General features: G+C 37.1%; 4 protein-coding genes across 6 annotated transcripts; 3 read left to right on the top strand and 1 right to left on the bottom strand.

The window, feature by feature from the left end:
• The first annotated feature begins 1,575 nt into the window (after positions 1-1,575).
• Positions 1,576-7,496, top strand: LOC18614133 (U-box domain-containing protein 33-like). The gene is made up of 9 exons (XM_007051731.3): positions 1,576-2,212; positions 2,489-2,610; positions 2,893-3,029; positions 3,152-3,259; positions 3,449-3,911; positions 4,061-4,198; positions 4,603-5,130; positions 5,843-6,589; positions 7,060-7,496. Exons 1-9 carry the CDS (start codon positions 1,942-1,944, stop codon positions 7,240-7,242), a joined length of 2,697 nt encoding a protein of 898 aa, XP_007051793.2. The 5' UTR covers positions 1,576-1,941; the 3' UTR covers positions 7,243-7,496.
• Positions 7,497-8,528: 1,032 nt separating this feature from the next.
• Positions 8,529-13,406, top strand: LOC18614132 (U-box domain-containing protein 33-like). The gene is made up of 9 exons (XM_007051730.3): positions 8,529-8,896; positions 9,011-9,114; positions 9,313-9,434; positions 9,908-10,012; positions 10,093-10,237; positions 10,457-10,594; positions 10,958-11,473; positions 11,817-12,563; positions 12,998-13,406. The coding sequence occupies exons 1-9, from the start codon at positions 8,740-8,742 to the stop codon at positions 13,181-13,183; spliced, it is 2,220 nt and encodes a 739-aa protein (XP_007051792.3). The 5' UTR covers positions 8,529-8,739; the 3' UTR covers positions 13,184-13,406.
• Positions 13,407-14,256: 850 nt separating this feature from the next.
• On the top strand, positions 14,257-18,660 carry LOC18614131 (U-box domain-containing protein 33-like). Of its 2 annotated transcripts, none has more exons than XM_018122254.2 (9): positions 14,257-14,647; positions 14,761-14,882; positions 15,333-15,454; positions 15,542-15,643; positions 15,826-16,012; positions 16,230-16,367; positions 16,536-17,225; positions 17,437-18,159; positions 18,266-18,660. In XM_018122254.2, exons 1-9 carry the CDS (start codon positions 14,506-14,508, stop codon positions 18,443-18,445), a joined length of 2,406 nt encoding a protein of 801 aa, XP_017977743.2. In that variant the 5' UTR covers positions 14,257-14,505; the 3' UTR covers positions 18,446-18,660. The 2 variants fall into 2 exon arrangements, with proteins under 2 accessions (XP_017977743.2, XP_007051790.3); XM_007051728.3 differs by having other exon boundaries at positions 14,758-14,882.
• Positions 18,661-18,899: 239 nt separating this feature from the next.
• SPPL4 (SIGNAL PEPTIDE PEPTIDASE-LIKE 4) lies at positions 18,900-25,970 on the bottom strand. Of its 2 annotated transcripts, none has more exons than XM_018122263.2 (14): positions 25,673-25,970; positions 24,427-24,585; positions 24,161-24,275; positions 23,376-23,492; positions 23,055-23,206; positions 22,735-22,917; positions 21,676-21,710; positions 21,246-21,402; positions 20,959-21,012; positions 20,668-20,760; positions 20,405-20,547; positions 19,918-19,988; positions 19,477-19,560; positions 18,900-19,353 (listed from the first exon to the last, which is right to left on the bottom strand). In XM_018122263.2, the coding sequence occupies exons 1-14, from the start codon at positions 25,805-25,807 to the stop codon at positions 19,241-19,243; spliced, it is 1,611 nt and encodes a 536-aa protein (XP_017977752.1). In that variant the 5' UTR covers positions 25,808-25,970; the 3' UTR covers positions 18,900-19,240. The 2 variants fall into 2 exon arrangements, with proteins under 2 accessions (XP_017977752.1, XP_007051789.1); XM_007051727.3 differs by having other exon boundaries at positions 21,246-21,408; positions 25,673-25,969.
• Between the last annotated feature and the right edge of the window lie 1,869 nt (positions 25,971-27,839).

The following is a 27,839-nucleotide window of genomic DNA, read 5'->3' as shown; positions in this document are numbered from 1 at the left end:
TAAATTATCCTTTAAAACCCCATTTGGCATGGTATTGATAATGAAGTTTAAGATGCCTTAAAACAACAAACATATAATAAAATAGTCACCTCATTGTCTGATTTATAACTTCAACTTGATATAAATATATGTATATATATTATTTTTAATCCTCTTATACTGATCCATACATTATAAAAACATGAAATTAAAAAATGAATATAAATTTTTAAAAAATTAGAGAGAATTAATATAATTGGTAGTCTATTATTACATTTTTTGTATTTTAAAAGCATTATGTTTTAAAAACTTCTAAATTATTTAAAAAATTTTGAATAAGTTATTATTTTTTATTACGTTCAATTAAATTTTTATATTTTATTTTGAGTTAAGTAGATATTTATAATTAATGATTAATTAATTATTAATAATAAAAATATCTTATTTATTTTATGTTAATGTGGAAAGTGAAAATGTTATATGATTATTCTATCATACTATATTAACATATCGTATCATTATTAATTATAATATATTAATATATTACGTTAATATCACGTGATATAAAAAATGATGATTGATATTTTGATTAATAATAGTTAATTAATTACTATTTATAAAAATTTATTTGATAAAATAAAATATAATAATTTGATTTAATATAAAAATAAATTTTAAAATAATTTAAAGATTTTTTAAAATGTAATAATATGTTTTAAATTCTGATTGACAATTCGTTAACGGATGTGAAGGGGTGTGTTTACTACACGTGGCGGTTTATCTTGCGTATGATCTTTTTTCTCCAATTTCCAGGTTAGTGTACGACAGTTACAACAGTTGCGAGATAACGGCCAACAACCCGGTAAACATCAGGGAGAAAAATCAACGCGGTTGAGGACTTTTTTTAAATTTTTTCTTCATTTTTATTTTCCTGTAATGAATTCATTTGTTTTTATTATTCATGAGCTTGCGAGAAGTAACCATCCTTGACAGCTTTGAGTGGAACACAGCTAACACGACGGTTTTTGCAGAAGAATCTACCAAGAATATTCCTTGGCGGTTTGTGGGTGCAGGGTGGCCTACTCTTCCGTACGTTTTGACAAATCATCACTCCATCACCGTCGAGGATGTCGACTTCCCTCGAGGATGTCGACTTTAGAGTATTGACTCTTGGAATAAAATCGCACGGTAACCGCTACCAGTACAGTAATTCACCATTTTCAGTTTTTCACCCATTAAAGTTTTTATCAAGTGTGTGTGATGTAGCGTAGGGAAGAGTTGCATTATCAAATACTGTATATTCCCCAGCAACTAAACAATCAAATCAAAGCTGAAATGTTCACACGGTATTTTCATAGTTTACTGTGAAAAACATTATCTCAAGATTCAAGCGTGATCTAACTATTCAAAGAGCTTAATCATACCAATATATCAAAGATTGTAAGAAACACTAATGTATTTGGCTTTATTATTGATTATCAATTTTCAAATAATAAAAAATAATTAAGCTGCACTTTCCAAAGTCCAAACAGAAGGAGTGGAGCCCAATGGTAAGTTGGTGGAAGCTTCTTACAGAAGGAAATTAAAGCTCAACGCATCCAAATCAGAAACAGAGCTTAGTCAGAGAGAGAGAGGAACCTCAAAACAGAGGAAACATTGTATGCATGATACTAAGAAAATGGAGCCCGCCGTTGTGTTTATCTAATTTAACCACTCATTCGTTTTGTATTTATTTAATTGTCATCAGAGTTACAGACAAGCTCTTCCTTTTATGCCTGCCTAACTTTTTTTTAAAAAATATTAACCCATTCACCGTTCATTGTTTCCTGCTTCTTCATCTTCCCAAACCACGTCGTTTTTAGCTCATCATTCGAAGATGTGAGCAGATATGATTGTTGTATTGGTTGTTGGTGAGTTTAGTTGAGAAAATTTTCGTTGTTTGATTATTTTATTAATCGGAGCATGGCTGTGGTGAGTCCGGTACCTGCAATAGCGCAAGGTGTGAATTCGATGAGGTGTCGCGACGTCATAGCTCCAGGAATCATGTCGGGTCGAAGAGAAATCACGGAGGAACCGGTGGCGCGTGTGATTGAGGAGAAAATCTACGTGGCAGTTGGCAAAGATGTGGAAAGAAACAAATCAGTTCTATTCTGGGCTTTACAAAATTCCGGAGGAAAACGAATTTGCATAATCCATGTTCACCAGCCGGCTAAGATGATTCCAGTTACTGACAGTAAGTTTCATTGCAATTGTCTTTCTTTATTAATATTTTGATTAATACTCAGAAGGAAAAAACAAAGGGACGGGTCAAAAACTCAAAACTAACGATAGAGTTGCCTTAATTCGATTGAATTTTGGAGACCTTGGTTTATGTGACTTTTTGATGGAAATTATTGGATGGATAAAATGAATAATTTTCGATGGGCAATTGTATTCTGAGCAATCTTTTCTCTGGCTTGATTTTGTAGTTTCCAATTGAGAAATTGTTTTATTTGTTTTTGCTTTGCAGTGGGTACAAAATTTCCAGCTAGTAAAGTCAAAGAACAGGAAGTCAAGGCATACCGGGAGATTGGAAGACAAGAAATGCAGAAGAACCTGGATAAGTACCTTCTGCTTTGTCTCCAAAGCGGGGTATTAGTTTCTTCTTGGACCTTAGTTTATACGGTTGTTATTCAACTTCAATTCATATTAGTGGAGTTTGTAATTCTGAGAAGAAAAGAGCAACTTTTGTCAACATTAATAAATATTGATTATGTTATGACAGTTATTTGTGGTAATTTAGCTCAAGGTTTCAAATACTACTAGAGATACTCCGTTCAGTGCATGGTTTGAATCACATATTTCATTTTCAAATACTAAATCGACTCATTTGCAGAGTACCTGATGTGTTTTAGATTCTATCTTGGACTGTAGGTGCAAGCAGAGAAGCTATACATTGAAATGGATTCCATTGAGGAGGGAATTTTGAAAATGATATCTGAGAATGGGATTCGGATGCTTGTAATGGGAGGAGCAGCAGACAAACATTATCCAAAGTACAAACCGCATAAGTAATTGTCCATACCGCCTTGGGCTCAACTAGCTATTTTGGATCTTTGAGGGAACTAGCATGTCTTGCCTCTTGATAAAGAACCGATATGGTGTTGCTTACCTCATTTCTTTTATATTGCAGGAAAGCGGTGGATCTCAAGTCCAAGAAAGCCATCTCTGTGCGTGAACATGCTCCTGCCTCTTGCCACACAATATGGTTTCTCTGCAAGGGGCTTCTCATCTACACAAGGTATAATTGATTGTAACGACAATCTAACTTTAAACTGAAGCAGCTTATAGGCTTTTCAGAATGCCTGTTCCAGATGCTCCGTTGTTGACTTATTAGAGAGATAGTACACTTGTCTACAAAGATTATGAATTTGACCTATTACCGGTTGCAATGATTATGGTTACTAATATAAATAAAATATTGAAACAGGAAAATAAGTTTAGATGTAACTGATACAGAGAATGCATCGTCATCATCATCACTGCCAGCAAGGTCAAACCTTGAAAATCACTTCAGGTCACTGTCTGTTATACCGCTACAAACTAGTCACGTAAAACCCTCTACTTGTACACCAGACTCATTGCGTAGAGTGAGATCTGAAAATTTTTATGGGCGTGCTGGAAGTGTATTGGGTTCTACTTTCCCTGATGGTAATGGAGGGCTATCAACTCCACAGAGAAGATCTGATGCAGAAGGGAGTTCTGATGAATCGGATGGTTTATCCAGAAGAAGGCATCAGAGTTCAGTTCTGTCATCATCCTCTTCCAGTGGAATGGCTGATGCAGCTTTGGTCCCATATACGGGAACTGAGGTGGATGAAAGTGGATTAGAATCTATTGAAATGTCTCAGGCTAAAGAGAATTTTAATATGTCATCCCTTACCGGTGTTCTGGTATGTACAAAACTTTCATTTATTCTCTGAGAATGTTTAAGCTTCACTTTCTTCCTTATCTTAAACTGACCAACCAAATTATTGCGGTGCCAATTCTTTTGTATCTAGACTATCCAAAAAGTTAACAAATGATTGATTGATTCTTGTAGAATGGAGCTATAGATGATACTCTTTACAATCAACTTCAACAAGTAATGGCAGAGGCAGCAAACTCAAGAAGAGAAGCATTTGAAGAGGCAGCCAGGCGTGCAAAAGCTGAGAAAGGTGCTCTTGAAGCTATGCGCAGGGTAAATTTTCAGCTTTGGTTCCTTTAAATCAAACACACACCTACAGTTCTTTCATGAATTTTCTAGTGTTGTAGGTAGTCAGAAATTAATACTTGATGTTTTTACTCTGGCAAAAGCAAATCTTGCATGTATTTCACTTATTGTGCTCAATTGTCCCGTCATATGACAATAAATAGGAATTTGGTTGACCTTTTAATTGCAGAATGCTTGCAACATACTCTAACTAACTCAATCTGTCGTTGCTGGAGAAATTTAGATCTAAAAAGAATCATATCCTCATATCTGTAAGATGGGCTTTTGAATGATCTTTAGACTAAATGGTGGTATCCTTTTTTACTCTAAAATGTAATGTTAACATATTATCAAGTTTTTTCAAAGAACCAATCATGGCTGCTAATTTTCAGGTCCAAGCATCGGAATTCTTGTATACACAGGAGTTAAAACAAAGGAAAGAAATTGAGGAAGCATTCACAAAAGAAAAGGAGCAACTTGACAAGATGAAGAACCAGCGAGATGAGGTCATGGTAGAACTTCAAGAGGCTTTGGATCAGAAGTCATCACTGGAGAAGCAGATTGTGGAATCTGAAAAGGTGGTTAAGGAGCTCGAAGAGAAGATAATCTCAGCTGTTGAACTTTTGCAGAATTACAAGAAAGAAAGAGAGGAGTTGCAGATGGAGCGAGACAATGCACTCAAAGAGGCTGAAGAGTTGCGGAAAAGTCGAGCTGAGACCTCAGGCGCACATATGCCTCAGTTTTTCACTGAGTTCTCTTTCTCCGAGATTCAGGAAGCAACTCACAACTTTGACCCATCCCTTAAGATTGGGGAAGGGGGATATGGGAGCATTTATAAGGGTCTCCTGCGCCATGCCACTGTGGCCATCAAAAGGTTGCATTCTCATAGCTTGCAAGGCCCATCAGAATTTCAACAGGAGGTATAATCCCCTTGACGTATGCTTATTTATTTATTGTTTGGATTGACTTCATGTTACATTTTGTTGAACCTGTTATTAGTTTTATCTGCGTTGTACAACAGAGCCTATGGTATAACTAGCAGAAATCAAAAGATTTAAAGCCAAGTACTGTTATTTGGCTGTATTTGCAGCATGCTTATTTGTACAGATCTCAAAGTTCATTGTCCATTGTCTTGGAACTGTATTTGCATCTTAGCGATGTTTTTTGTTTACTCCCTCCTTTGGCAATTTTGCATGCTCATGAACAAGCTTAAATTTACCTCTTTGTTAACAGTAGTATCATGTTGTGCATATAAGATAATTGCTTTATTCACTTGTTCTTTGAATAAGAGTTGAACTGAAAAAAAAGGAGACTGCTACATAAGGAAAAACACTTGGATTTGCTGACTGTGAGAACAAAAAACCTACACTTTCATTATTTTATACTTTGATAGTGTCAACAATTTTGCATTAGGGTAATGAAAGGTTATTTTATGTTTTGGAAGTGGCATAAAACTGCACACTTAGAAGAGTGAAACTGTATTCCTTTCAAGTTTAGTTAGCACTGAATGACATCTGTTTATTCTGTGTTTTATGTTTTGGAAGTGGCATAAAACTGCACACTTAGAAGAGTGAAACTGTATTCTGTTCGAGTTTAGTTAGCACTGAATGACATCTGTTTATTCTGTGTTAGGTGGATGTTTTGAGTAAGATGAGGCATCCAAATCTGGTCACGCTCATTGGAGCCTGTCCTGAAGCTTGGACTCTTATTTATGAATATCTTCCTAATGGAAGTCTTGAAGACCGACTTAGCTGCAGGGACAATTCCCCCCCTTTATCATGGCAAACACGAATCCGTATAGCTACTGAGTTGTGTTCTGTTCTCATATTCCTTCAGTCTAGCAAGCCTCATGGCATAGTGCATGGAGATTTGAAACCTGCAAATATTCTCCTTGATGCTAACTTTGTTACTAAATTGAGTGACTTTGGAATCTGTCGTCTGCTGAACAAGGATACAACTGTATGCTGTAGAACTGACCCCAAGGGTACTTTTGTATACATGGATCCAGAGTTTCTCGCAACAGGAGAACTTACTCCAAAGGCCGATGTTTACTCATTTGGAGTCATATTATTACGGCTGTTGACAGGAAAACAAGCCTTGGGTATAACAAAGGAAGTGCAGAATGCGTTAGATAATGGACATTTGAAAAACCTCTTGGATCCTTTGGCTGGAGATTGGCCATTTGTGCAAGCTGAGCAATTGGCTAACCTAGCTTTGAGGTGCTGTGAGATGAACAGAAAGAGTCGCCCAGACCTTTCAACAGATGTGTGGAGGGTGCTTGAGCCAATGAGGGCTTCTTGTGGAGGCTCATCCTCATTCCAGCTGGGTTCTGAAGAGCATTGCCTACCTCCTTCCTATTTTATCTGCCCCATTTTTCAGGTAAGCTAATCCTGTTCCTATCTTTCATATACATCTTGAAGTGGCACATCTGCAATGACCAAGTTCTCCCTCCCTCATCCCCCGTAGAAATGGGTGAAAAGAATGATAAAAAAAAATGTTTTCATCCCTTGGGAAATAATTCACAAAGTGTCGCAAACTCTTCATTCCTAATGCATACTGGCAGTCTTACACGTACTTTCTCTCTACTGTTGTGATTTGCTTCATGAACACTCCTCTTCAAAGTCCGGTCTCAGAAAGGGAGAAAAGAAAAGACATATAATATAAAATCGTATTATAATACTCTCAAAAGCAATCATTTTTCCAGTTAACTTTCTTTGCATTTTCTACCAATAATGTTGTGACTGTGGGTTATAAGGGCTACAAACTAGCTACAAAATTTTGATTTCCTATAAAAAGTTAACATTGTTCATCAATTAAATTTCATTTCTCTATTTGCTTAAATATTTCAGGAAGTAATGCGAGATCCTCATGTAGCAGCTGATGGTTTCACCTATGAAGCAGAGGCTTTGAGAGGTTGGCTTGATAGTGGTCATGATACCTCACCCATGACTAACGATAAGCTAGCACACCGCAATCTTGTCCCTAACCTTGCTCTACGCTCTGCCATTCAGGAATGGCTGCAACAACACTAAAATACAGTACTATCATTTTATCTTTTTGATTCAACATATTGTTTATTGTTTATAGTTGCATCGTAGGTAGCCAAAAGGTAAGAAAAACCGGCAAATTGTCTTATACATATATTGGTAACCCTTTTTATAGGTACTTGTTTGAGTCCTTCGGGATTTCAGACTTTGCAGTCACACTATAATAACAATCCATTGTATTTGTATAGAGGACATTGGTTGTATACTAGTGAAATAAAAGCACCCAATGTTCCATGTTGTGCCTTTGTGGCCACAGGGTTTTGTGAGACTGAACGCCTGGTCTCCCGCAAATTTTCTATACATGGTTGCTTGAGTTAAAATTGGGTTTTGCCTTGCTGGATGTCTATGACCCTGGCTAGATTCCAGCAAATGGTAAACTCCTTTTCTTCGTTTCTTATTAGATGTGTTATAATCGTTAGGTTTTCAAAATTGAAGGAAGATCACGTCTTTGAACTCTATGAAAGCTTTTCGCTGTCATCACATCATTGAACTCTAGGAATAGAACTTTGGAAACAAGCAGGTAGAGAGCTGGCCAATTTCCAGTTCCATTTTGCGGCCTAATCTGAAATTTTAGTGAACATTCTGGATCCAACAATAGTTAAAATGTCCCAAGGGAGACCCAAGTCAAAAAGCGAAGAATCCAGAATGGGAATAGTGGCAATCTCGAAAGGGGTTTGGATATATCCCAAACAGTTGTTGCACCTTTTGCTTTTTCGTTAAAGGCACTGGGTAAAGTAAAACAATCATCGTAGTCTCTGACCCGAGTCATGTGGTCTTTTTTGTTTTAATTTTTCCAGGAAGCTGCCAAGTCTTAAAGAAACTAGAGCACACCTTAGGCGTGGGCAAAAACTTAACAAATATTAACTGCAGCAATTAATGTTACTGCTACAATTAGATGATGACAGCACACTACCAACATCCTAATGATATACCTTATATAATCAAATAAAACTGCAACTTGTTACTATTTTAGTGATATTTAAACGTTTCTGTGCCTGGTTTCATGCATTAGCCACCTATTATTTTCAATTTAGAATCCACTGAAATAAGCACTCCTAGGGAAGGTGAAAGGAAACCAAGGTGTGATGCAAGATTTTTACAGAAAGGGACGACGGAATGAGTAGGAACTTAGCGTGTGGAACCCAGCAGTGACCAATGAAAGCCCAACAAGAAGAAAGAACAGTTATTTGGGTCAAAACGCGGATAAACAAAAAGAAAGGGATCTACCCATTTTCCTGTGATATAGAAATTGCGTGCTATCACAGCCCCTTATATTTACGCTTAAGCCCAAAGCGAAGGCAAAGAATCTTGTCTTTTCCAACCTGCACAGTGCCGTTGAACTTTGATTTGATTGACTTGTGGCGTGCCTTGAAAGTTTCTTCCCACACAGGAAATATGAACTAGCCTTTAGCTCTTGCTTCTAACTTGAAAACAAGTGATCAGTTTAGTGGCAACAAGGAGAGAGACCATTGAACAAAACTAATGGATCAGATGACAGGTGCTGCTGAAACCATATATGTTGCAGTAGGAAAAGCTGTTGAAGAAAGCAAGCACACTTTGTTATGGGCATTGCAGAGACTTCGTCCCACAAAAGTTTGTATTCTTCATGTTCATCAGCCTGGCAATATGATCACCAACAGTATGTTCAGTCGTTGTAATCACAGTTTTGTTTAGTTGTATCATGTTCTTTGAAATTCTTTGCTATGTCAATATCTGATTTCTTCTTTCTGTTTTGTTCCTTGGTGCTATTTAGATGGTGTGAGTTCTCTAACAAGTAGGCTTCCACAACATGAAGTTGGGAAGAAGATGTTAGATAGGGTCATGAATGATTACCTTCTCATTTGTGGCCAGAAAAAGGTAATATTTCTTCTTTAGAGGAATTTTTGTCAAAATTGCAGAAAACTACCTTGCTTTCCCTGTAGACACTTGTTTTTTCTCCAGTGTTTTCAAGATTTTTTTTTTTCAAAAGCAGTTCTTGGTAAAGGGTCAACTGATTCTGTAACAAATCGTGCTCTTAACCTTACTTATGTTTGCCTTCATTATGTTTTCATGCAGGTCCAAGCAGAAAAGCGACACATCGAACTTGATGATGTTGCAAAGGGGATTGTGGAGCTGATTCGTGAGCACAATATCAAACAACTTGTCATGGGAGCAGCTGCTGACAAGCACTTTTCAGTGTACAAATAACTTGTTTACTAGTTCTCAATTTACTTTGACAGTCATGATAATAATTGTTCCTACTATTTAATTCTTTTTTCCCAGAGCTATTTTTCTTGTGCAACCATGTTAATGATTCGATATGTTCTGAGCCCATGAGATTAAGCAATGGCATGCTTTCTTCAGAGAAGAGAATAGAAGCAAATGTTGAACTGTTGGAAGCTGCTGAAAAATCTCAGCAGTTGATGTAGAAATAATCGTTTTTCTTTGTCTGTCTTCTTATTGAAGGAATCAAAAGTGAACTGTTTTTTTTTTAGTCTTGAAAAAACAATAACAAGCTTGATCCCCTGTTCTCAATTTCTCAAGTAGTATGTAACTTTTGTTACGCGTATAACTATTATTGTTAGGTTTGAGCTAGACCTGTTGCCGGGTTTTGCTTAGCTAAATTCTATAGATGGGCAAGCTTTCTCACCTGCCTGCCATAACATTGCAGGGGAATGACTGATCTCAAGTCTGAAAAAGCCCAATATGTGGATCGACATGCGCCACCTTCCTGTCAAATTTGGTTTATTTGTGGGGGGCAATTCGTCCATGGAAGGTATGCTCGCTAATAGTGTAATTGATCTGTTTCCAAGATTATTATGCGTACTGTACTTTTGTAAGGACTTCTTACTGTAGGTCAGTCGTTGAAACTGGACAATCAAACCTGAGTAGTCCTTCGTCAAGTTCCAGTCATTTGCCATGCTCTAGCAAAGTGGCTACCAATTCAGAACCGATTGTTTCTGAGACATCAGAGGAGAGTCCAGACTGGCTTGAGTTTCATGTACTACTCCACTTTGGGGAAGATTTGTTATTCACCTATACCTGATTATACAGGGAAATTTAAAACTTACATTATATATACATAAAGCATGTGAGAAATGAGAGGTTCAAATTTTCCATTTTGTCAAATTCTTTATGTTTCTGAATGAAGTCAGTGAAATCCAGTCTTTGTAAATCTTAACCTTTGCCAATGTCTTAGATGGTTTATGAATTTTCACAGGATTTTAGTAATGATCCACCCTTTGATCAACTTGACCAAGCCCTACTGGATGCTGAAAATTCAAATCGAGAAACATTTGAAGAGTTGGACAGGCGTGTGAAAGCTGAAAAGAATGCTCTCAATGCTGTGATGCGCCAAGTAATGTCCCCCTTTCTTATTTCCTCTTTTCTCCTTTTCTGTAGATAAAATTTGCTTTTGGACTAAGAAAAGAAAATGAGTTACCCTCAAATTTATAGTTACATTACTTGTTGTAGATAAAATTTAACGCAAAAAAGGAAAAGGTTGTGCCTAGCTCTTATGTTACTGATCATAGAAGGAAACACGGTATCTGTTAATTTAAGTCAGGCTTGGCTCAAAATTACAAATATCTGGGTATTTTCCACCCCAAAGATGCAGTGTTTTCATGCTATCTTTCTTTAATCCAACTTGCTTTCTTCAATCCCATTGCCATGAGAAAGCATTTATCAGAACTTTCTAATCACAGCCATTATCAACTTATAGGCTAGTGAATTGAAAAGATCATACACTGGAGAGTTAAGACGCCGGAGGGAAACTGAAGCAGCACTTATAAAACAGAAAGAGGAACTTGAACAGATCAAGCAGCAGAGAGATCAAGCGCGCAAAATTGCCAGAGCTCAAAAGTTATTATCCGAGAGTCGAGGTTCCAACTCAGGTGACATTAAAGTATTGGAAGCTAAGGTATCATCAGCTACGGAGCAGTTACAAATTTGCCAGAGAGAACGAGATGAGTTGCAGACAAAGCTTGAAAATGCTCGCAAGCAAACTGAGGAGCATTCAACAAAACAAGAAGAGACTTCAAGTGTGCATATGCAGCAATTCTTCTCGGAGTTCACTGTCACTGAAATTCATGATGCAACGGAGGACTTTGACCCTTCTTATAAGATTGCAGAAGGAGCATATGGTCGAATTTATAAATGTATTCTCCGTCACACTGAAGTGGCTATAAAGGTGCTCCACCAAAATTGTTTACAGGGCCCCTCAGAATTTCAACAGGAGGTAAGCTAGTGTCACCAGAATTATCCTTTTAAGCTATTAATTTATGAACATACTGTGATTATTTTGTGGCTTTAATTTTATAATTTAGAGACAAATATGACTTCTCAATGTGGCTTAATTTGGAGTAGTTAGGATTTTATGCCTTTGATTGAAATTTCTTGAGTACAAATACTGTGAGTCTAATTTTCAGTTCTATGAAGTCTGAAACTTCTAAATTGCTGAATATATATACTTATTCTTTGCTCATTGACATATTAAAGCAGTATTGCTTTTTTGATTCAAAGAAATCAGATATTTATCATAAAGAGAAAATGAAATAAAGTTTTCATCTGCTGTATTTCAGGTTGATATTTTGAGTAAGCTGAGGCATCCAAACCTGGTTACACTCATTGGAGTCTGCCCTGAAATTTGGGCTCTGATATATGAGTATCTCCCTAATGGAAGCCTTGAAGATCGTCTGAGCCAAATGAATAATACTCCCCCATTGTCATGGCAAACGCGAATACATATAGCTACTGAGATATGTTCTGCACTCATCTTCCTACATTCCAGTAAGCCTCAAAGGTTAGTGCATGGCAACTTAAAGCCAAGAAATATACTCCTTGACACCAACTTTGGCTGCAAACTTAGCGACTTTGGAGTATGCCATGCACTCTCTTCTATCAAAATTTCAAGCAATATGACTGTTCCAAGCAGCAGATTTCCTTACCTGGATCCTCAGTTTCTTACAACAAGATCATTGACTCCTAGTTCTGACATATACTCATTTGGCATTATATTACTACAGTTAATTACTGGGATATCACCCTTGCATATAGCAGAGAACGTGCAAAATGCACTAAATGGAGGATATCTTAATGATTTATTGGATCCTTCAGCTGGAGGCTGGTCATATTTGCAAGCTGAGCAGTTGACTCGCTTGGCTTTGAGATGCTGTGATAATAACCGAAGTCGTCGACCAGACCTTGCTTCAGAAGTTTTCAGGGTGCTTGAGAAGATGAGAGATTCTATTGGACCCTTATCAACATTCCATGCTGGGTCTGAAGATCATCATAAGCCTCCGCATTATTTCATTTGCCCCATTACTCAGGTTAGCCTCCATCCTTACCAATGGCTTATTTATCAGGACTGAAGTCTTTTAATTCTGTCACTGTTTCCACAATCACGTATTCAAGTTAATACCACCATCAGTTAACTCGGGCAATTCAAAGCCTTTACATATCCCTTGTCAAATGCTAGATTCTTGATGCATATTGGGTTTTTTATAGGTCTATTAACCTAATACATACTTTTCGGTATTAATTTTTATGCATCGTAGAGATTAAGAAAACTAAAAGCAAATACCAGAACAGAAATTGTGGTAACAGTGACAACCACAGGAGACTTAGTAAATTCAACTTACCTAGAGGGTGTTATGATTTTTATGAATGTAGCTGTAACTCTTCTTGACTCTGAGGGAAGAACCAGTTTGGGTTGTATTTGAATCCAATATAGCATATTGAATTGGTTTGCTCATGTTTGCAGGAAATCATGGCAAATCCACATGTGGCAGCTGATGGATACACGTATGAATTACAGGCATTGCGGGAATGGCTGGGTAGGGGCCACAATACCTCCCCTGTGATAAACATCGAGCTTCCTCATCTCAATCTTGTCCCGAACCATGCACTTCGTTCTGCAATCTTGGAGTGGCAGCAGCAGCAGCATTAACATTGTATTTTAATTTAGTTTGCTCATGACAGGCAACCCCAGACCTTGAGCTAAATCATGTTATGTCTTTTAACGTTGCTCCTTGTTCTAAGAACATATTGGACTAGTTTCCTAGTATTCCACATGTTGTATGTTTCTCTCTTTTACATGTGGTTGCTTGTTTAAAACAGGATATATGCATATTTACAGGTAATGGATTGTACATATATGATATTTACCTCAACGATCTGCCAACTCTGCTTCTACTTGTCATGACTTGCTCATCTGATTTACTACCCTTGAGCAGGGAAACTCACCATTGGGTGACATTCAGATTCATGTTTAGGGGGTTAATTTTCCTTTCTACTTCCTGCTGTCCAGCTAGAGTTTCAATGTGAACGAACAACAAAAGATACAACAATTACAATGGAGGAAAATGGACGAGGAAACAGCACTAGTTTTTCACTTTTACAGTTTGTACTTTCTGTTCTGTTGTCAGCCCGTGAGTTCAAAACAATCATTGTACTCTCCGATCCGAGTCATGCTCATGTCACAGCATTTATTTTGTCCATGACCGGAGCCCAAGTCTTAAAGAAGCTAGGAGATAAACTTTGGCGTCCATCTTATTAGATTTTGTCCTACCATTTTTTGTTATTTTTTATGACAATCCTCATCCTTATCAGTTACCTTCCTCAACAAAAACCACGACATAGACAAATGTTTACCTGCTTGGTTTTGCTAGCTTTAAGGCTTTCATCGCCTCTGCAAACATATACAGTGAAAAGAACCATAAAAAAGTTACATGAAAAAATGGTTTTTTCTCCTAATTTGGTTTTCATATATAAAAGTAATTTCACTTTGAAAGAGATGTACGCATGAAGGTAGAAAGAAGGTAAAAGGAACCAAGGATGAGAAAAAGAGGTATGGGTGTTGGTTCGTGGAACCCAGCTCCAGCAGTGACCAATGAAACTAAAAAGTAGGGAAAAGAATGCTTTTGGATCCAAAAGCAGCAAAAAAATTTTGGGCTTTGGATTATTTTTATAATACAAATATTTTCCCGTTGATATAATATATATACTAATACTGTTATTAGTGATTAATTCCGTGCCATGGCAAGTCTCTTACATCAACAGGCCTTAACGTAGGGAATCTTCCTTTTTTTTTCTCTGTATGTATAGTCATTGACGCCGGATTGACTTGGAACTTGCCTTGAAGGTTTCTTGGTTTATATCAGATAAAGACTGAGGAGAAGGAAATAGTTGCCTTGACAACTTTAAAACAGGTGGATTCAGGGAGTTAGCAAACTGGTGAGGAGAGAGATCATCAAACAACTGCTGGAAAACATGGCTAGTGATGGTACCATTTATGTTGCAGTAGGAGAATTTGACGAAAGTGAGCTCACTTTGTTTTGGACATTACATAATCTTAGTCCTCTAAAAGTTTGCATTCTTCATGTTCATCAGCCATCCAAGATGATCTCCTCCAGTAAGTCAACTCAATGCAATAGTTACATGTTGGGCTGTTGATTTCTACTTAGAGATTCTTTGCTATATGTAATCTGATTTGTATTTTCTTTCGTTCCCCCTACCCCTAAGGAGTTGATGGGAATTTAGCTGTAATGCTTTTTCACCAACAACAACTCAGGGGTCTAGAAGAAGTTGGGAACGACATGATGCACAGGATCATGGATGATTGCGTTCTTTTTTGTCGTGAAGCAGGGGTACTATTTCTTCTTCAGTCTTCTTTTTGTACAGTTGCACTTTTAATTGCTACTGAACCCAGCAGAAGAATCTTTTTTGCTTAATGGAAAGTTATTTCTGGATTTATAGGGTTTTGTAGTGTTGGGTATGGAAACAGTATGCAATTGTATAGTGAAACATGGGTGATTGTGAATTGAAAGAACCACAGGCATGTCTCTTGACACATCTCTAAGGGTTTGGCGGTGGAATTTACATTAGTTTTTCAACCATGGGGAACTGACACCAAATACAAATCCAATTTTATTCCTCAGAGAACTGTTTTCGGTGGAGAAAGTTCAAAAAACTGCCCCCTCGATGCCCATAAACAACAGTTTTCGAGAATTTTTTATTCTGAAGCAGTTCTTCTTATGACAAGGTCCAACTCTTTTTATAACAAAGCAGGTATATTGCCATTCATTGTCTTGGTGTAGGTCAGTGCAGAAAAACTATTTATTCAAAGGGATGATGTTGCGAAGGGGATTGTGGAACTGATTCATCGGCACAATATCAAGAAGCTAGTCATGGGAGCAGCAGCTGCCGAGCACTTTTCAGAGTACAACTAACTCGTTCAGTTTCCTTAACATTCATGATCTTATTTATTTCCTGCACTCATCTGCTGACCTTGCTCTTAACATTGTAGGCGAATGTGGCTCATGTCTGAGAAAGCACAATATGTAAACGATAATGCACCACTTTCCTGTCAAATTTGGTTCATTTGCAGGGAGCAACTTGTCCACAAAAGGTATGCTCAATGATTGCCAAAATCCTGATTCTAATTTGTCTGTCTTATCTGTTGGAACTTTTGAGATGCATATTTCAAGCTAATGGGTGAAAAATTCTCTCTCAGACTCTCAGCAATTTATCAATAATGAGATTGCACATTCCAACTGCTTCATTATATTGACTTTAAGGTCTTCAGTGCAGGTTTGAAACTGGGCAATCATCACATGCACTAAGCCCATCAGGTTCCGGTTATTTGACAAGCTCTAGTGAAGCTGCTGGTATATTAGACGCGGCTGTTTTTGAGGAAAGAGAGGAGAATGAATGTGAGCTTGATCGATTTGTACTGCTTCGCTCAGGAGAGGATCAGGATTCTCTATCAATGCCCAATGTACTGGAACATAGTAGTACTATCTCCATTCATCTGCCATAAAAGCTACATGTTGAGCATGCCCACAATTCAAATTTCTATTGTCATATGCTGATCATCACCACATTCATTTTGCCCATCCCTTTGGCTTGATTTTGAACTGAATCCTGAAAAATCAAGCACTTTCAGATTTAAACCATTATTGCTAATGTCCCTCCTGGTTCATGGCTTTTGGCAGGAAGGAAGCGGCAATGATCAACTCTTTGATCAACTTGAACAGGCACTGCAGGAAGCTGAAACATCAAACCGAAAAGCATATGAAGAGTCCAACAGGCGTGTCAAAGCTGAAATGGATGCTGTCCGGGCTATGCGCCAAGTAATGTCTTTTGAAATTCTGCCCTTGTTACCTCTCTTTTGTGAAGATGGTTTTGCTTGGTATTGAGAACAAATGAGTCACCATCGAATTTATACTTCCACTGAAGATTGTACATTAAGTCATAAAGATTAACACGTTTACTGACAGTTCCTTTCCCTTTATTTATAGGCAAAAGCCTTTGAAAGGTTGTACAATGAACGCAAGAGAGAAACTGAGGCAGCACTTGCAAAACAGAAGGAGGAGCTTGAAAAGATGAAGAGGCAGAGAGATGAAGAGCATTTAATTGCCATTGGACAAAAGTCGATACTGGATAGCCAAGTTGCCAACTCAGATTACAGGATAAAACAATTGGAAGATCAGTTGTCATCAGCTGTGGAGCAGTTACAAATTTCACAGAAAGAACGAGATGAGTTGCAAGTAGAGCTTGAAAATACTCGCAAAGTAACTGAAGAGCTTTTGAGAAAACAGGCAGAAGAGACCTCAAGCACACATATGCAGCAAATCTACCCAGACCAGTTGTCTGCCTCAGAGATCCACGATGCAACTCTGGATCAGTTACAAATTTGCCAGAAAGAAAAAGATGAGTTGCAGGTTGAGCTTGAAAATACCCGTAAGATAACTGACGAGGTTTTAAGAAAACAAGCCGAAGATACCTCAAGCACACATGTGCAGCAACCCTATGCAGAGTTTTCTCTCTCAGAGATTCAGGAAGCGACTGAGGACTTTGACCCATCCTTTAAGATTACAGAAGGAACTCGGGGGAGCGTTTACTATAGATGTGTCCTTCGGCACACTGATGTGGCCATAAAGGTGCTCGGCCAAAACAGCTTACAAGACCCCTCTGAATTTCAGCAGGAGGTAAGAAAACTCGTTGCATATATTGAGTTTCTACCAGATTATCCTTCTAAAGTTTGCATTCCTTGGGCATTTTCAATTTTGTCTACGTGTTCTTCTAATTATGAAGACTAACAATCAATTAGATTTCATATGAAGCAACAAATTTTAGATTCAAAGAAGTTGCATACATATACAAATAGAGTGAAATAAAGTTTGTTCTCCTGTATTTCAGGTTGATGAGTTGAGTAAATCGAGGCATCCAAATCTAGTAACTCTCATTGGGGCCTGCCCTGAAATTTGGGCTATAATCTATGAATATCTTCCTAATGGAAGCCTTGAAGATCGTTTGAACTGCAGAAATGACACCCCTCCGCTGTCATCGCAAACTCGGATAAATATAGCTACTGAGCTTTGCTCTACTCTCATGTTTTTACATTCCAGTAAACCTCAGAGCGTAGTGCATGGCAACTTAAAACCTGGGAATATTCTCCTTGATGCCAACTTTGGGTGCAAACTTAGCGACTTCGGAGCCCGCCGTGCACTCTCTCTTCTGGAAGACTCAAGCAACGCACGGCCTTACCTAGATCCTGATTTTCGTAGTACTGGAAGATTATCTCATAGTTTAGACTTATACCCGTTTGGCATTATACTGTTACAGTTATTGAGTGGGAGATCAACTCAGGGTATAGCTGAGACTGCGCAAAATGCACTACAAAATCTGAATTCCTTCTTGGATTCTTCAGCTGGAAACTGGCCATACCAAGTTGCACAGTTGACCCGCTTGGCTATTAGATGCTGTGACATTAATCTAAGCCGTCGACCTGATCTTGCTTCAGATGTTTTGAGAGTGCTTGAAACGATGAGAGTTTCTTCTGGAGCCACGTTATCATTCCTTTCCGAGTCTGATGAAGATAATCGTGAGCCTCCATCTTATTTCATTTGTCCCATTTTACAGGTTAGCTCCATTCCATTTCATTGCCCCATTTTATTGTTAACGAAATAACCAATGGATTATTTTTGCAAACACAGTATTCAAAAATTCATTGATAATTGCCTTGCAGGAAGTTATGGATGATCCGCATGTGGCAGCCGATGGTTACACTTATGAGGCATCGGCATTGCGGGGATGGCTGGCTGACCATGATTCCTCCCCTATGACAAACCTCAGGCTTTCACATCGGAATCTTGTCCCTAACCATGCTCTGCGTTCTGCGATTAGGGAGTGGCAGCAACCTCATTGAAAACTGGGAACTGTATTTTTGTTTCAGGAACATGTTTCACTACGTCTCCCTCATAAGGTTCCATTGTATATATCTTGCTCTTTCATCCTTGGGTTTTCCATGCTCTTCCTTACTTATACTACAATGTACTATGTTATATTGTTGTATATACCTTGTCAAGGGTCGGAAACGCTATTACAAAGAACAAAATATAGATCTTGCCCCATTGCAAAGTACCTTCAGTTGATTGGCATGATACAACTGTTTTTGTTATGATATGGAGCTTTCAGATTTATCCTACCTGCTTAGTTCTAATTGGTTTTATACATCCTGGCTTATCCATCTAATTCACAGGCGTTGTCATTGAGATTTGGCAGATCCAAAATCTCAGCTAAAATTTAATACTTGATAATGATGCTGGCATAACCAAAATGGAAATGAACAATTTGTTTGGCTTCAGGAGACTCAACACATATACTCAAAAGACAAACATAGAATTTACTTGAATGAAATATATTCTCGGATGCCACTAGTACAAAAAGATCACTCAGAAGTCTGGAACCATGGCCTTTACTTTGGGATCATTTGATCATAGTTTTACAGAATCAACAGTAAAGCTTCTATGAAATTAGTTGAACTGGCTTAAAAGTGCTCTGTTACTGGTCAATTTCTAAACGGATTGCAATAACTATACTGCAAATATTACATGCTCCTCTACAACCTAAAAGGGTAAAAAGCTTTTTCAACAGGTTCTGTACTAAAAGCCAAAACAGGTATGCAACCGAGGTACTTATTTTTCAATGTTTATTACCGTCATTACTTTTCTTGTAAGGGCTGAAGTTGGACATGCGGACAAGGCCTTTCTGGTTCTCCTCTTGTCCAGAGAATTTTGAGATCTCCCCTCTTCTTTCCCAATGTGATAAAGGTCCCTGCATCCCACACAACAGATTGGTAAGAAAAATACAGTGGAAGACAATGTTTCATCTGGGGCTTATGAGCATGGTAATTTATGTTACAGAGACTGCACTATTCTTAATCTCATTTCCACTTACCAAGTGTGAATGGAACGATGTAAAGCAAAGCTGGTTGGCCATGTCCATCCATCATGTTCAAAGCCACATACGTGACCAGAAGACCTGTAGAATGAATTTATAGAATAGAGCATTAATGAGCCAATGGTCTTTATATTGCAAGACAGAAGACAAGGAAAAGGAAACTGCAAAAAAAAAAAAGAAAAATTCCTATCACATTAAATAAAGCCCCCAGCAAATCTGGGAAATATCATTTTCATGCCCTTTTGGATTAAACTTTAGAGCTACATAAGCTCTGCAAGTCAGGCTCAAACAATTTTTTTTTTCCTTAGCACTGAGAGTTTGAGCCTTGTTAATCAGAGGCTAAGCTAAGTTGGAACAAAGTAAAATTCATGCTCAGCTTGGTCCATAATACCCCCACATATCAACAGGATGGCTCTGCAGATTTAGAATTTCTCATACCTACACCATAAGCAGTCATTGCCCATACAAAATACCCAGCTCGGAGATTTTTCTTTGCCAGCCAATCATATCTGCAAAAAATCACTGGTACAGTCAGACCAAACATCAGAAACCAATCTCTTTGTTTCGAACAAATCTAAGTAATGAACATTTGAGCGAAGATAGAGTACTATGAAAACAAACAGAAGCGATTATTTCCAGTTTAAACTATGCTGCACATTGAATTTGGTCCAACCAATCTTTAGTTCAATCAATAGCACACTCATAAGCCACAGCAACACAAATTATGGACTTATTGATGAAAAATCTTGTAAATATGGTCTATTCACAAATTACAATCAGCATGTTTAGATGTTCTGGTTATAAGATCTTAACTATACAAAAGCATAAAGAATCAGCAAAGGCATCAAAGAGCAAAATTTAATGTTGAGATTCTATGGAAAGCTGGTAGGCATGCAAAAGTTACAATTGGCTCCAATGTTCAAACCTTAGAGAGAATGCCACAAGCAGTCCAGGTAAGATTATGTCTCCAAATCCAATAACACTGTAGCCACCCCAAGGATCAAACATGCGTGGAATTTTTAGTAGCATTGGTATGCCATCCTCTCCACTCTTATCACCACGAGCTACCTATATAGAAGAAAAATAATAATATAACGTCATTCTCTCAATTGTCCAACAGGTCTAGAGAAAGAATATCAGCCATTATTAGAATTCTATGGTGGGAAAATAATGTTGATAATTGCTTACCACTATCATCACGCTCTCATGAAACCACCATTTGGAAACAAACACCCAAAAGATATCATACAAGAAAGCACAACCCAGAAGAACCGTTCCAACCTGATTCAATAAAAATTCACCAATAAAAACATAAAAAATTTATTCAATATTTCAATTATTCTCATATGTATGCTAGCTAAATGCATAGTTTATCCTCTGTGTACAGAAACACGGAGAAGATAAGACCTGTATAATAGCAAAACATGCATGCATCTCTAAGCAGTAGGCAGAAAAAGCCAAATGAATCAAAATACTCACCTTGAGATTTGGTATGCGAACAACCTGAAGAACTGTGATTATAAGTGCAATACCCTGATTGAGCAGGCAAAAGAGGAGGTTTATATACCATCAGCTTACCATAATAAGAGTGTAAATCAAACTAAGTTTCCAAGCATATTATTTTCAATGAGAAGAGATATCACTACAAGCAAATAGACACATGAGTGACTTCCATGCTTTACAACACGATCACCTCAAGAAATTGATTAACTAAGAAAGATACCATAACAACATATCAACGGAAGATACTAGAAATGTTGTCTTACAAGAATATCTTGACCTATCCAGGCAAAGGAGATACGGCGATACACTGCCCAAACAACAGCAAATGCTATGCAGAAGGGACAAACAGCCAGTGTCAGATGCGAAACAGCTCCAAAGAAGGGTACTTTGATAAATGATTCTGCAAAGCGTTGAAACCACCTGAAACTATATATATTTAGCTGTCAGTGTCATATTATTTGTAACCTGTTCATTAGAACTTGGAACGAAAAAGCATGTATTCTATGAATAATGAAATTTTTATAACACTGTAATAAAGACTTTGTTTAGAAAAGTGTTACTGATTTCCTTTTCCACATATTTCTGAGAGAGACTTTGGTCTTAATGATGTTCAATTACAGTCACAGGGAAGGAGAACAATTAAGAAAGTGGCCATGTAAACACAGAAAAGCAACAGGGAAGGAATAAGCATACCATGATAACAAAGCCACTAAACACGTTTGCAGGCCCTGGAAGCATAAAGGGATATCAAGGATCAGCATTCATCTCAATAAAGTCTTCCCCTTCCCCCAACCCTCTACCCTTTCTATCAGGCCTTATCATTAGAGAATATCAGAAAAATGTAATGTGAATTCAACTGTGGCTCATGATTAAGTAATTTTTACATCCAGGCGTATTTATTCAACAGATGTTTTCAAATTGAGGTTCAGAAAAACACTGAGCACAGACACTGATTAGTCATTGGCGGTTGCCAAAGTTGCAAGTTTTTTATCATTTCCAGCACTAAGTTAGATTGCATGATTATTGTCTTCAACATTAAAAAATTACATTGAGCAACACCAGAAACTTTTTTAGTAGGTGACATACTATGTTCTTTTTGATAAGTTTTAAGCTGACAGGATTGTGAGCCTTGCATCTCACACATTCAAGATCCTCGACACATTGTCTAAAATCTTAGCCTCTGTAAAAACATAAAGGAATAGAAATCAGAGTGGCCACCAATAAGGAACAAGGTATCCCTGATTGCAGCTTCTGAAACTAATTACCATCACAGTGGACAGATTCAAGATCTTTAACATGTTGAATAAACTTTTCTTCTCTAAAGATGTGCACATATATGTTAAACAGTCCATAAAAGCACTGAGACATGGATGATGGTGCTCGACATGCACAAGATATGCATGTGCAACAACATTGCAGCTTCCATCAAATGGCTTCATAAGTCATAACTATTAGTCACACTTAGGGACATTGTTGATCATGTAAAATAGAGTCGAAAGATGACTCTTCAGCCCAATAAGCTTCGCTTAAAACTTTTGGTAAGTTTTCCAAAGAAGCACAGACCAAAAACAGGGAGAAGAAGAGCATATAAATATAAGGAAAGAAAGACTAGCATCATTAGTAAAATCCAAAACCTGCCCATGAAAGAATTGATTTGAAGTGGCTCAGTAATAACTAGTGAACTACCGATAAAAAGATGGAGGAAATAAGCCACGCTATAGTAAGCATACAAGTATATGAAGACACACGCACCTCGACTCCACCGATGCAAAACAGAACCACCAGAACCTCAACAAACCAGAATGACATAAGTTTGTAAAGCATGACCAAGAAACATGAAGCAATCACAACAAAGAGAATTGCTGATGTTGTATTTATGTCAACAAAACCACTCGAACCTACACCTCCGGCTTGTAGAAATTGTTCTGATGCATCCTGTGCAAACAAATTCAATCAGCATATCATTGTAGGGAATGATTGAATTATACTGAAAAAGCTTTTGCCGCATATGTACTAGAACAGAATTTAAAACAGAATGCATAAAATTTGCTCTTAAAAAGATAAAAATTGACCTTTAGTAACTTGTCTTGCTCAATAGCAACTTCTCTGGCAGTCCATGCAGACCAATAAGAAGCACACAAAATGGTACCAACGGCCATTAGCCACAAAAACACTTCTGCAACATCAACTGCTGGGCGCTTTGGAGAGTAAAGCGCAACAGATACTAAATAAAGATGAAAAGTGCAGACAAATTAAAATCCATTCTGAAATAATGCTAGATAAGGTATTACCAAGCAATAAAAAGATCAGAAAAGTATTTTTTAAGAACAAAAAAGAGACCGGGTCAACTGTGACATTGATATTAAAGAAATGTGAAAGAAAGAAAGCCATACCCATAGTGTTGTTATTTATATATTTTTCCAAATTTGAACCAGCATCTTGAGGGAGCATGACAGCTGGTATTTGTATATCTACATCCGCGTCAGATTCACAAACCATCTTGAACAGTTCTGTCGATTAAGATTAACTGATTCAGTATTTAGAAAGGAAAAACAAGATTTGGGCTGTTGACAACTGCTCATAATAACTGTAATTAGCCATTATAATAAATTCTATCATCTTTAATGTAGTATTTCCTATCTTATTATGGGTAAATTGATTAAGCATCTGATACGACCACAACCATAGCTCAAGTAACCTCCCAGGATTAAAAATGATGATATCACAACAGCTATCTAGAGAACTTGGACGGATAAAATGCAACAATACATAAAGACATACCAGAAAGAACAGATCAAGTAATTTTATGAGTAATTTTTTTTATCACATTTGTGGTAGAATTGACACTTTTCAAGGAGCAGTATAATGATGGTTATAGTTGAAAAATGAAAAGATATCATAAGCAGAAATATAAGCCCACAAAATTTCTTCAGACTTCCAACTCTAAGTAGTAATCTTATCCTATATTCTGCGCAGAATATCTTCTTTTGCTTTTGGTTCACACAAAAATCTTAGTATAAAATGAAGTAAAGATCTATCCATCAAATGAATACCTCTAAGAAGGCAGATAGCACATGAATAAGTATTGGGTATGTAGCCAATCTTTACCACACCAGGCCATCAAGATGGACGAACTCTTAGGAGTTGCATAAAGAAGTGGTAAAAGAACATGAAATACCTGTTTGGTTGTTTATTATGAGGATGGCAGAAGCACCAACTTCTTCAGCAACATTTGCTTTCGTTGTGAAACTACAGTTACCTCGATGTACAAGAATGACCTCCCCCTCTGTAAGCTACCAACAGACAAGATATTTAAGATTAATAAAGAGTGAGGGAACAAGAATAAGGGCAACTGTTAAGATGAAAGCACATGCACATATCAGTGAGAATATATCTAGAAGTCAAATTGTATGAATACATTGTAAAAGATCAGAATTTGAAAACCTGATTCCTAGGCTTGCTGCAACAATCAGGAGGATCTGCAAGAGCAAGCCTTGTACGGCTTGCATGTTTTTCCTTGGACTCCAAAGTAGGTCCAAAACGAGCGCCAACACCAACATACTCATTATCTTCTAAACTATTAATCCAGGTTGGGACTTTTACCTATAAAACAAATTGGCTCAAATCCAATATACAAAGGCCATATTAATAAATTTAAAAAAGAAATACAAAAGAATATAATTACTCCAAGAACAAACATTACAAATAAACAAGCACCATTTCTAAATCAACTTTCAAAGGGCAGCAAAGAAGTAAGAAATTCTATTATTATGTCCAAAATTTAAAAGCAAAAAGAAGAAGACAGAATATGTTCATTAAAATATTTAATTTCAACAATTTCATTACTAGAGAAAGAAAGACGAAATTTATCTTAATACAACTATTTACTTAACTTATATAAGCTGAGTTCAAGTTTCAAATTCTTCGGAGATTAAAGACATTCTGATAAAAAGTTATCATCCAAGTAAAATCTACTTTGGTCTACTTTAAAGTTTGAGGAAAGATTAAAGTTTTCTGTGGCTGCCAGAAAATGTCTAAAACTGTCCCACTATACTGATATTATGGGAAAATAGTCCTCCTCAACTAAAAGCCTAAAACAACTACTTAGCTTAATTTAACCAAGTTTTTTCCTTTCCAATGCTTAGAAACAAACAATTCAATAAAGTTAATGCATTTTATCTCCCAGCACTTAATAAAAAAATAAGAAGAAAATAAAAATAAAAAGCTGATACCAAAAAACTTAGCTCATAACAAATTGACTACTTCATTTCCCCTTGATCTAAAGCAAAAAAAAGGAACTCAAAAGAAACCACACCTTTACTTTCACTTCCTTTGACAGGGGAAAGAAAAATAAGGAACGAATAGCATGCTAATAAATTTACCTCTTGCCTATCAAAGTTGAAAACCACAATAATAAACCTAAAAAAAAAAAACATTTCCCACCATTTTCTCAGCAATCAAACAGGAAGAACCAAAGACTGAGTCAAAACTTTATGTAAATAAATCCCAACAAAAACAATTAAACTACTTATCAAATTCAATAAAGCATCATAACCCAACATCAAGTACAAAAGCAAAAAGCTAGATTCTTTCATCCTTCATTATCTCAGCAACCAAACAGACAGCAAGGAAAAGAAAACATAACCAAAAAAACAGACGAAGTAAATGTTTAGGGCTTTTGTAGGAATACCAGAACAAAGTTGTTAGCACAACCAGGTCTCTTTGGAGCAACGTTGTCTTGATGAACTATGTCCCCAGCTGACCCCAACCCAGCACTCAGAACTACTATTAAAATTACTATAAACACACCCTTATTTATTTCCATACTAGGAAAGAATTACCATAAAAAGAGAAACAACAGGGTCTCTAGGGTTCTTCTCTTCTTTTCTTTTCTTCAAAGGGAGAAAGAAAGAAAACAAAAAACAAAACAGATAGAAGTGATGAAGAAATGTGACGAAGATGAAAGCACGGAAGAAAAGTAGAGGAAAATATCACTCCTTTATTTCTCTTTTCTTTTTTTTGATTTTTTTTATTTTTGTTTGCGTGGGTTGTTGTCGTTTTGAGGTTCAAACATGAAAGAAACGCCGTGTGGTAACAGTTGTTGACTCGTTTGGCTTTTTACTATTTTCCTGTGTGGTTGACGCTCTAGGTCGGCTTGTGCAGTACACGCGATTCTAATATGGGGTAGACTTGGTCTAGGTTCCAATGGAGAATAATTGTTGTACTGATAAAGTGGTTATTATTCTAACCCTAATCTAATTTAATTTTTAAATATGGTTATTGTTCAACCATAAATCCAATCCTTTTTTTTTATAAAATCGTTTTGTCTAATAATGAATAATCATGCCCAAATTAATCAACATAAAAGTTTTTTTAATAAAAATTTATAAAATATTTCTTTCAAACCCTTTTTCTCTCTTTAACTTTATTCGATATTCTTTTTTTTAATTAACATATAATCAATCTTGTGATATATCACATGATCACGACATAAAACTTATATTACCATTATATGTTGAATTACTTAAAATAAAAGTTTTATAATTTGTTTTTTGAGATATTGAATGTTTTATTAAGAAAAATATTCATAATTTGTTCTTTAAAAAAATTAATTATAATTGAAAACAATATCTTTAAACTAAAATCTCCAAGTCAAAACCAAGATTTTGACTAGTTACGTTTAGGTAGAAATTCCAACACTCAAAAGAAAGAGGAAGAGAGGGGATGGGAGACCACAAGCAAAGGGGATGAATGATCCCTAGGCTGGTCACCCATCGGCCCATAGCGGTGGAGTCGTTGAAAAAAAGAAAGCGCGTGGGACACTATCTAATCGAAGTTTCAAAGGTTACCGGCTACTGTCTAAATTGGTTAAAAGTTTCCGTATAGACCGTACAGATAAGACGGCACAATAAATAATTACGTGGATCTCGATCAGGTAATATCAAACTTACTGATTTCTTGGTACCTTTCAGGTATTTATTGGTTCAACCCCTTTCCCTCCCCATTAAGAGGGAGACACGTGTTCGTAGACGATGGACCTGACCTCATGGGAGCAGTAGACTTTCTTTAGACAGACGGCAATGAAGCTTCAAAGGAGGGGGCCCCACATGGATACCAGTAATGGTAGGCTATTCACACATGCACTATCTTTAATGGTGGAATCACACGTGTGGGAAAAATGGCACATGTGTGGGACCCCTTTTCAATATGGGAAAAAACTTGAGCTTCCGCAGCCCACCACCACTCCGGTACCCCTGATGTACCACACCAAATGTTCAAAATAAGATGATGAGCTTTGCCTGCGGTGAAAATACAAAGCTTTTATCACATCAAAAAGGAAAAACAAGGGGAATCTCCAGAGGACATTTCCAATTCATCGTTGTCCCAATACGAATCTAAGCCTGACGATGCTAGAAAACATTTACTAGGCCCAAAGAAAAGGCCATCAAGATCTAAGGTAAACAGCCACCCAAATACTCCAACGATGGCGATGTCCGAACCCAGCTTGGCATGCTATGATTCCAGGCTTTGCTTGATTACAATTCCACAACATGTTGGGAACAACCTTCCATCCTGGCTAGCCATGCCCAAGTATCCTCTTTCTCCAGTACCTTCAGTGCCCTGTTTGGTCAGACAAATGAATTTTTCACAACCAAGGATGCCAGCTTGCAATCTCGTACACAATTCAGTGCTCTTTTGTTCCTTATTCACATGAGTGGAGGAGCATCATTGATCTTGCCAAAACCATAGAAATTGCTTTACCCACATATGCCGACAGGCTATATAGGGCATATCTTTTCACAAGGCTAAGGTTTCTTCTATCAATTTATATAACAAATGGGTAGAGAAAAAATTTA

This window comes from Theobroma cacao, chromosome 1 (assembly GCF_053813885.1).
Source record: "Theobroma cacao isolate CCN51 chromosome 1, ASM5381388v1, whole genome shotgun sequence".
In the NCBI taxonomy this organism is placed as follows: domain Eukaryota; kingdom Viridiplantae; phylum Streptophyta; class Magnoliopsida; order Malvales; family Malvaceae; genus Theobroma; species Theobroma cacao.
This window is presented reverse-complemented; position numbering and strand designations above follow the sequence as displayed.